The 10,469-nt window shown below is 45.4% G+C and overlaps 1 protein-coding gene across 1 annotated transcript in view; it reads right to left on the bottom strand.

Annotated features, from left to right (window-relative positions):
- Positions 1-10,469, bottom strand: part of PPP4R4 (protein phosphatase 4 regulatory subunit 4) — a 158,858-nt gene that overhangs the window by 5,065 nt on the left and 143,324 nt on the right. Inside the window, 2 exon segments of the mRNA XM_042454785.1 lie at positions 7,679-7,824; positions 10,324-10,391. Coding sequence (XP_042310719.1) covers positions 7,679-7,824; positions 10,324-10,391 — 214 coding nt within the window.

The following is a 10,469-nucleotide window of genomic DNA, read 5'->3' as shown; positions in this document are numbered from 1 at the left end:
CATCATCATCATCATCATCATCATCATCATCATCATCATCATCATCATCATGATGCCCCCCCCAATCACAAGGAATCCGGGCGGTTTACAGCAATAAAAATACATAGAATAAAATAAAATAAAATAAAAGAGAACAACGTAAGTCACAGAATTCACAGCTAGACCTGATGGAATTGGGCCTGTCTTTTTTACTCCCTCCCTGATCTGATGATTACAGTTGGCACGGAGGGAGGGCTCTTCTTCTTGAGGCAAGAATTTAATTTTAATTAATTTAAATTTAATTCTTCTCATTAAATTTAAGAGAAAAATTGGTGGACAGAGTGACGTGAGTCACAGTAAATGGGGAGAGGAACTAGGTAGGAAAGGCCTGCTGGAAGAGATCTGTCTTAAGAGCCTTCTTAAAGGCTGTAAGAGTAGAAATGTGTCGGATCTCCTTTGGCAGGTCATTCCATAGCTTCGGAGAGCAGTGGAGAAGGCCCTCTGGGTAACTGAGGTTAGTCTAGATTTTTTGGGCTGAAGTAGATTTTTCCCGGGGATCTTAAAGTGCGGGACGGACAGTACTAAAGAAGGTGTTCCTTAAGTATTCTGGACCCAAGCCATGTAGGGTTTTAAAGGTAATCACCAACACCTTGTACCTTGCCCGGAAACTAATTGGCAGCCAGCAAAGGGATTTCAAAACCAGTGTTATGTGATCATTATGAGAAGTACCTGTAATTAACCTGGCTGCCATATTTTGTACAAGTTGAAGTTTCCAAACTTGGCATGAGAGTAGCCCCATGTAGAGTGCATTACAGAAGTCCAATCAAGAGGTTACCAGTGCATGTACTACTATTTCAAGGCTTTCCAGTTCCAGAAACAGGCGCGGCTGGCATATCAGCTGAAGCTGATAACAAGTGCTCCTGACTGTCGCATCCACCTGAGATGTCCGGTGAAGCGACAAGTCAAGGAGCACCACCAAGCTGCGGATAGAGTCTTTCAGGGGAAGTGTGACCCCATCCAGAACTGGCTGACATAACTCCATATCCAGGCTCAGGTTTCCTATAACGAGTACCTCCGTCTTACCTGGATTCCATTTGAGTTGCCATAGGCTCTAAGGGCTTGGTTGATTAAACTTGAAAGCACAAGGTCCAGGCACCACGCTGGGGTTAGTACCAAGGATGGAAGGTGGAGGTTGCTAAATCCTTTAAGGAATTTATTTACCAGAGGATCCTTGAAAAGAGAAGGCTTGCCCTTGAAGTGGTAGTGAGAGCATACAGCAGATAGACAGCACTTTAGGCATGTGAGGCAGAGTCCTGAGTCGGCAAGAGTCATTAGGAACTCTTAAGACAGTTGGGACCGAGACACAGGATGGAGAGAGGTCCTTAGCAGAAAGGAAGTCTAGGAACTTGTTCCACTGGATTAGATAGGACTTCTTTGTCGATAGCTTCAGAGCAGACAGGATGACAGTCCATACCGAGTCTGGGAGGGCCTCTAGAGATGAATTCTCCATACCACAAGGGGAAGGGTCTCGATATCCTGGTGAACTCAGCCTCTGTGAAGTGTTAGGAGGTGAGGATGGAGCTCAAGGTGGAGAAATTCTCTTTGGGACAGGTGAAGGAGAGGAGCGAACCATGGCTTCCTTTGCCACCATGATGTGGTGAGGAAGGTTTCGGAGCGGTCCACTCTCATTTTGGCTTCTACTTTCATAATGAGTGTGAAGGGAGGGAAGGCATAAACCATCTTTCCTGAGCACTTGAACAGGAAGGCATCTACTCGGGAGCCTGGTAACCAGATTCAGGAACAGAACTGAGTACAGTGGCTGTTGACATGAGTGGCAAACAGGTCGATATTTGGTCTCCTCTAAGTTTGGAACAAGTCGGCAACCATCTCAGGATAGAGCCACAATACATGACATGATCTGAAGATCTGCTGAGCTGGTCTGCCAATTCGTTTTTCTCCCTGGGGAGGTGGACAGCTTGCAGGAGTATATCCCTCGGGAGGCACCAGTTCCAAATGTGAAAGATGATTTCAAGAAGTATCTGGGATCTTGTTCCTCCCTGCTTGTTCAGATAGTACATGACAGTAGTGTTATCTGTCAGTTAAAGGACTATCTTGCTTAGGAGGATGGCTTTGAAGGCCTGAAGACCTTTCTCCACAGCAAGCATCTTGAGCGCATTGATGTGAAGGGACATCTCTGATCAGGCTGGAGGTGTGCGCCCCCTAGCCGTCCATGGATGCATCCATAGTCAGGGTGATTTGAGACTGAGGTTGCAGAAAGGGCATCCTGATACATACATTTTCGGGATCAAGCCACCAGCCAAGAGACTGAGCCACAGGCCTCAGTACCATGAGCCATTTGCTTAGGGAGTCCTCCAAGGAATTGAAAACTGAGAGGAACCAGGCTTGAAAGAGTCTCAGCCGGAGCCTCGTCCATGGAGTGATGTAGGTCGTCAGTGCCATGTGTCCTAATGCCACATGAGCAGTATGAGCTCTGATTCATTTGTGAGATAGACAGTTCCGAACTGCTCTGGAAAGAGTCTGAAACCTATCTGATGGCAGAAACGCAATGGACTCCTTGAAACTGAAGATGGTCCCGATGAACCTGATCTGTCTGGACAGAGCCAGGTTGGATTTTTCCATATTGACTACGAGTACAAGAGAGTCCAAAAGAGACAAAGCAAACTCAATGTTTTTCTGAAGGTCTTCTTGGGATGTGGCAGTGAAGAACCAATCGCTGAAATAGGGGAAGACCATAATCTCTTGTTGATGAAGGTAGGCTACAATGGGAGCCATGCACTTGGTGAACACTCTTGTGTTGTAGAAAGGCCAAAGGGAAGCACTCTGTAATGCAGTGGTTCTCAATCTTCCTAATGCTACAAGCTTTTAATACAGTTCCTCATATTGTGGTGACCCCCAACCATAAAACCCATCATGGTGGCTGGGTTTCTAAGACCATTGGAAATATGTGTTTTCCGATGGTCTTAGGCAACCCCTGTGAAAGGGTTGTTCAACCCCCCCCCCCAAAGAGGTCGCAACTCACAAGTTGAGAACCACTGCTGTAATGGAACATCTCAGTCCCTGTGGCAAAGGCAAGGAATCTCCTGAGGTCTTGTCATATCCCGACATGGAAATATGCATCTGTGAGATCGAGGGTTGCAAACCAGAGATCCTTCTGTAACAAGGGCAAAATAGAAGCAAGGGTTACCATGTGGAAGTGGCGGTACACAAGAGAAGAGTTCAGTAGGCAGAGGTCCAAGACAGGTTGAAGGCCTCCATAATTTTTGGGAACAATAAAATATCGAGAATAGAAGCACCGATGAACCTGAGCAGGATCCACGGGTTTGATTGTGCCTTTCCTTAACAAAAGTGCACACTCTGTCGAGTAAGGTGTCTGAAGGGGATAGAGATGACAGCCCTGGTGTTTGAGAGCTCTTCGAACTCGAGAGCGTAACCCCTACAGATGATCTCAAGGACCCATGAGTTGGACGTAATCATGACCCAGACATACAAAAAGTGCCGAAGAGAATCCCTGAACAGAGCTGAAACTAAGGGGTGGTCTGTAGCCGCCCATTTTTGCACCAGATCGGGGTCGCGGCAACCTCACGCTGTGGCCCCAATCTGGCCTTCCAAGGGCGCAAAAAGGAGCTGCAAAGGGTGTCCTAGCCATTGCGGCATGGCTGTATGGTGCCCCTTCAGTGCTGCATCATCTGAATGCAGCGCTGGAGGTGCACCTTGATGTTGTGTGTGTCTGGAGCTGCACACAGCATCAGGTTGCCTGGGGGGAGCAGAGCCAGGCATGCGTCGTCAGGATGCTGCGTCCAAACTCTGCTCCCGGCCAGCCTTTCAGACTGGTCTGTAAAGGGCCAAGTCAGGGCCATGCAGCATCACTTTAGAGCCTCTTCTTGCTCTGGTCTGCATCCTTCTTACAGTAGCTCTGTTGGCACAGAGGTTGAATGGGTTGCCGACAACCAGAGGAAGAAGACAACTGTGAGGGATGACGCTGTCAAGGTTGGTCAAGGACCTGGTAGAGTTGCTCCTATTGCTGGTAATGGTATTGCCTTTGCTGTTGATACCAAGGATGCTATCCCCAATACCGCCAATGTGAGGGAGACTAGGAGGAGGAGGTTGACATACCATGCTTTTTGGTAGCTCTCTTAATCATGTATTTGTAATTTAACTTCCCATCCGTCTCTTTATTAAAGAGTCCGGAATCATCGAAGGGCATATCCTCTATGGCAGCTCAAGCCTGCGGGGTAACATCTGAGGCCCTAAGCCAAGCACGTCTCCCAGGGGCAATGGTTCCTGAAAGAATCTTTGCAGCACAATCCGCAGAATGGCGGGCTGAAGTGATCTGTTGGCCTCCAGTTGAGTGGGCTTCGACCTGAAGTGCTAATGCCAAGGACCACATATCATCAGGGAGATTGTCCAAAATGGGTAACATAGGCTCCATAAGGTGCTGTTGGTAAGCTCCCATACAAGCCAAGTAGTTTGCCACCTTGAGGTCTAGTACCAAGGCCGCATAAAACTTCTTGGCCAAGCTGTCGACCTTCTTGCTTTCTCTCTCCATTGGTGTAGTGGATGTCTTGGAAGTGAAAGCTAATTGAGATCCCTCTACAATGGCCAAATTCGGCTTTGGATGCTCAAATAACCAGAATGAAGCTGAAGGAGAGATCCGGTAGAAATTCTCAATCTTTTAAAAAGTTTATGCGATAGTGGCGGGGGGTGTCCCAAGAACATTTGGCAATAATTTCCAAGAGTCTCCAAATCATTTGCCATCCTCACTACCTGTTCATTTTAATATCATTAGTAGGAGAGGCTGGATCGTGGATGAACAACGACTGAGTTGAATAAGGTGCTTCAAGATCCAAATCCACAGAAGACGACTGTGTTGAGTGTTGGGATCGAGGAGACACCTGTGGAGTTACCGGCAAGGGCATATCTTTCAAAAGTGCCTGCTTTGGTATGGTCTCAGTAGGTTCTCAGATCACCTGCACCTGGGTGATGATCGTGGTAGGGGCAGGGTGCCTTGGGAAGCGTGACCCCCGGTGTTTCATATGGCAGAGAACCTCAGCGTTGACAGGCATGAAATAGTGCTCAGTCTCACCATCTCATCATCACCTGAAGGATGGGATCAGGATGATAGTGTGGAAGGTCCTGCCAAGGCAACTCAACGAAGTTGGAGAGTCAAGCTTGAGGTTGTGACAATGCAGAGCATTGGGCCCAAACACATTGGGAAGACGAGGACAAATCCAGATTCAGAGTTAAAACTGGAATGTTGGTATCAACAACCTCCCCTTCCAACTTGGGATTCGAGATTGACATGGACAATCTGGAGCAAATCAGGGGAGGTTTCTTGAGTTTGAGAAGTTGCTGGCCTATCCATACGGGTTCAATCCACATTGGTACCGAGAGCTGTTGATGAAGTCTTAGGCAGGAACGAGACACCTCAGTATGAGGTTTGGGGTGCACTTTTTTAGAGGAGCGATTGGAGGACTTCTGTCTAGGGAACAAATCCTTTTCATCGGAATGCTTCCGTTATGAGACCTTTTTGGCTTTGAAGCAACCCAAACTCCAGCTACAATCAGATTTATTGGCCTTCTTGTCCTTATCCTTCCTCAAAGGCTTGTCCTTCAGTGCTTCCTTAGTTTTTTCTCTGACCTGAGACTTTTCAGGGTCCTGCTTATCCAGGGGGAGCGGAAGCAGGGTGCAAGGCCTGTTCATATAGGGCTGCTTTCAGCCTCCAATCCTAGTTTTTACAGGCTTTTGGGGACATGGACACAAGATTGTACATTGTGACATTCACCCAGGCAGAGAAGGCATGTAGCATGCGGGTCCTGTCCAGCGATCTTGCCCCCACTTTTACTGCACCTCTTAAAGGTGGTAGATCGAGTGGTCATTTCCACACCGTTAGAAGTCTCTCAAATCGTAAACGAAATCAAAGTCAGACAGTCTGGGTCAATCAATTTGTGTCTATCACCATGTCCAAGTCAAGTCCGAAAATCAGAGGTCAATCCGAACTAACAGTACGGAAGTAAGCGATTCCAAAGTGAAGTTCCTTCTAAGCTGCTAGTCATGGTGGACAAAAGTAACTGAGAAAGAGCAGGAACACTCGTGGGCAGAGCTACCGCTAAAAAGTTGCAATTGAAGTTTTGCCCAGTGATTCCAGAAGTTTCCAAAGTTTGCTGCGCAGGTACAGAATAACCCGTGTGATTTGCAGAGACCATGAAGAAGAAGTAGGCATACTTCACAATGATAAAGATTGTTCTGAGGATATCATGAAAATCATGGTGTGCTAACAGTGCTAGGAATTCTGTGAAAAGATGCCTAGGTCCCAGTATTACACTTCCTATGATTCAGATGGAAGGCGGAAAATCTTTTTAATAATATAGAAGTATTTCTACTGACCACAACATTATGAAGTCTTCTTCACTGATCATTCCAGTCTACATGCTGGCCAGGTTGCCAGTGTCCTAGTTCTCATATCTGAAACAAGCCCATATCTGGGAAAAAATCTATTTCCTTCTTTTCACAGAATATCAGAGTAAGCACTAGCTCCAGAGTGTGAAATTCCAAAATAGAGCAGAGCACTCAAATTTGAATTGGTAGCAAAACAGCTGTGAACCCATGACTTTATTTTCTACAGGTGTGGTTAACTAGAGTGTATGTGTGTGTGATTAAAAAGCAAACCAACTGCATTTCTTCCACATTTTTCCTTGAACCAAGATGGATGTAGCTAATAATTGGAGAAATATAGGCCTGTTACAGACTGCCAAAATAAAGCTGCTTCGGGTCTCTTTGGAGGTATGCTGTTTAAATGATGCATAGGTCCTAAGAGTCCGGAAGTCGTGCCAAAGCCACACTCCAGTCCTAAGCACTGGAGTGCAACTTTGATGCAGCTTCCAGATTCTTAGGGTGCATGCATCATTTAAATAGCATACCTCCAAAGAGATCTGAAGCAGCTTTATTTTGGCAGTCTGTAACAGGCCATATATTTATCAAAGCAATTAACATAATTAAAAATACATACCAAGAGCAAAACATTTTGGCTTCTGCCTTCTTCAGTTGCCAAAAAAGTCTGAAGAGAATGGTACCTTAATGCTAAACAGGGGCACATCACACTGGCTGTGATGTTCCAATTTGAAATGCTTGACTACCAGTTGCTCTAACCTCCTGGTTAGAATAGCAGACTTATGATTCCTAAAGCATGTACACAGGCACAAAATGTCTCCTTCAGACATTTTGGACAAAAATTACAATTTATGGATTTATAAAAACTAGAGAACAATACCAAAATCCACCAAGAATGCTGAAGACATAGTATTCTAAACTGCCACCTCATATGCAGCCCAGTTTCCTCTTTTGCAACTGAAGAAGCAGAAATATTTTTCTCTTGATAATTTTAAGTCCTGCTTGTTAATTGTGCATGTATGTGTGCGTTTGTATAAAATGTGTGTGTGTCTGTGTGTGTGCACGCCATATATATATATATATATATGGGGGGAGAAAAAGAGAGAGAGAGAAGAGGGGGCAGAGAAAAATGTCTATACTGGGAATATTCATCATTTATGGTGTGTGTGTGTGTGTGTGTGTGTGTGTGTGTGTGTGTGTGTGTATATATAAACTAAAAATGTGAGGCTGCAAAGTTCCTGTTTCAGTTTGTCATTCTGTCCTAGCTTTAGTTGAGCACTTACAAGCTAACCTTCCGCGAATGGCTTTCTTTACTCCCATTGCTCTTTTGATCAACTGAATTACTTGCATTACGAGAGGAAGATGGTAAAGTAGTAGTAGAGGAAAAAGTAGCAGCAGTCCCACTGGAGTTGCCAGGCCGAGTACGGAAGGAATCGTCTGAAAGATAAGGAGTAAAAGTCAGTCAAGCATTAGGGGAACACTGATGTTGTTGGATTTTTGAGTTTTGGTAGTTGTGCACAGCAACATTATATTATAAACCTTACTGAAATATCATATCATTGTTGGAATCAAGTGGGGACATGCACATGTTGGACCAATGCTTGGATGTTATAATGGGCCAATAAACTTAATTTGTATCTCAACAAGGTGGCGGCTACATGGATTGATGGCTCTCAGACTAGGGAATTTAGGGGCTGTACAAACAGCCCCGAAGGGGTGGCCTCCAGCCGCCCCTTCTTCAGCCAGATTGGGGCCACGGCAACCGCATGCTGCGGCCCTGATCGGTCTTTCCAGGGTGCAGAAACGAGCCACAAAAAGCAGAAAGGGTGCTATAGCCACCGTGGTGCAGCTATATGGTCCTCTTTCAGTGCTGCATCGTATGGATGGAGTGCCAGAGGAGCACTGTGACACCATGTGGAGCAGCGTGCAGCACCATGGCGCCTTTGAGGTGGAGCCAGGGCATGTGTCATGGAGACGCTGCACCCCAACTCCGCCCTCCATCCGCCCCAAAGTGGTGGTCTGTACAGGCCCTTAGTAAGCATCCTGCCCTGGATGTAGTAGATGCACAGCTTGGGAAGATTCAACTCTGTCACTGAATGGACAGGTAAATTTAATGGATCAGTGTCTGATGATGCTCTGATTGCTCCGCCATCTGCAGCCTTTCTTGGGCAGGGATAACCTGGACAAATCTTTGGGCTAGTAACTTCCTATTTAGACTACTTATGGGAACTACCTTCGAAGACACCATAGAAAATGCAGCTAGTGCAATATGTGGCAGCAGACTGATGAAAAGACTGTCAAGGAAAGTAAACCAAAGATGTTTTAAAGGAATAGCAGTAGCTGCCAATATACTTACAATCTAAATTCAAGGTACTGATATTTAAGTCTTACACAGCTGAAACCTCCATATCTTAAGGGTCATAACTTTCTCTATATTTTTGCCAGAACATTGTGGTCTGTGGAGAGGTCCCTTTCTGTGTCCCACTAGTGCAGTGAGTCCCAAAGTGGGCAGTATATCTCCCCTGTAGACAATGATGGGGAAAGGGGACAGCAGGGGGCCAGTGAGGGGAAAAGGGGGCAGTGTGTGGGCCTTCAGTTAAAATACTGGTGTGGAAGAAAGACAAGGGGAACCAACAGTCTTTAGGAATATGGTGGGGATGAGGGTTGCATGGAACCTCTTTTCAGGTCCCTTAAAACCACCATGAAGTCTTACTTTTTGTGATGATGTCTTCTGCTCTTTCTCTGCTTGCGTAAACTCATTCTCTTAGCTGCATCTTTCACTAGTAGTGGCAGGAAACCTGCAAGGCTTGAGTGCAAGCCATCATTTCTGCGGTTTAGAGCAGCACCATTTTGGGACAGACTGACTGACTGGAGCAAGGAGTTAGATCATATGATGGTGAGGAAAAATCAGTGACAAAAGGGAGCTTTCAGATTTGGGGCCCTGAGAGAAGAGGGAGCAGAAGAAGCAATGTTTGGTGGGGGGGGGGGGACACCTGATGCTGGGGAAGACATGTTTCTTGAGAAGGAGGAGGAACATCCAGGATGATTCTTGGAAAGAGTCCTTCGCCTTGGAGCAGCTCCTATAGTTAAAGTATCTCCCTTTCCCCATGCCAGTTTCTAGTCCACAGCATGTCTTCACTGTAAGACTACACACACACCATCTGTGCCCTTCTCCACCCTGATGAATGAGGATTGAGAGTCCTTCCTCACCAGAGCAAAGCTTTTTTGCCCTTTGCACCTGGTCACCTTAGGAGCAGCAACCGAGTAGTTGGCTGACCAGTGACCAAGAAGCTTCTTGCCTGCACTGGCCTTTGCTACAAGGCTAGACTGGATTGCCACAAAGCCAGCTTGTTGGTCACTGCTCAACTAGCTGTTTGGCTGCTGTGCCCAAGGTGGCTGAATGCAAAGGGAGCAGTGATCAAGAACAGTAGACCTAATATGAACAAATGGCATTCAGGAGCACTAGGGTTTTCACCCAAGAGAAAAGGGGGCAGCAACCCAAAAACATTTGGGAATTACTGCACTACTGGGAGCAATACACTACATGGATGTCTGTGTTGCTTCATTTTGGTACCAAGTTAAAAAGTGGATCTTTACCAAGCACTTTGTGGTCTAAGAATTTGGCCTGAATATATGGTTTATTTCTGTACATGTGGTTTTAAATCGTTTTAATGTTCAAAAATTATTTAAACTGGTTTATATGTGTTATACTGATTTAAACCTTGTTCTTCTCTGTGCTGGGACCTAATCTTTTATGATACAGTAGTAATTTAATAGTATAAATAAATAAATAAATAAATAAATGTACTTATTTATTTCTTGCCATTTCATCAAAATGTTACCCTTTAACTGGGCTTTAAATGTAGATAGGCACAGTGGGAAACCAACAGAAGAGCTGTAATAAAATTTATTTTAAAAGATAACTGAGCTGCTCACCTGCAAAAGAGAACATAGAGCTCTTTCCTACTGTTGACATTGACGAATATCCTGTTGAAGAACTTTTGCTGCAGGGGTATAAAAATGTGCGATGATGTCAGAAGGCATCACTATAATTAGTACATTTGACAATAATAATAATATTA

This window comes from Sceloporus undulatus, chromosome 1 (genome assembly GCF_019175285.1).
Source record: "Sceloporus undulatus isolate JIND9_A2432 ecotype Alabama chromosome 1, SceUnd_v1.1, whole genome shotgun sequence".
NCBI lineage: Eukaryota > Metazoa > Chordata > Lepidosauria > Squamata > Phrynosomatidae > Sceloporus > Sceloporus undulatus.
This window is presented reverse-complemented; position numbering and strand designations above follow the sequence as displayed.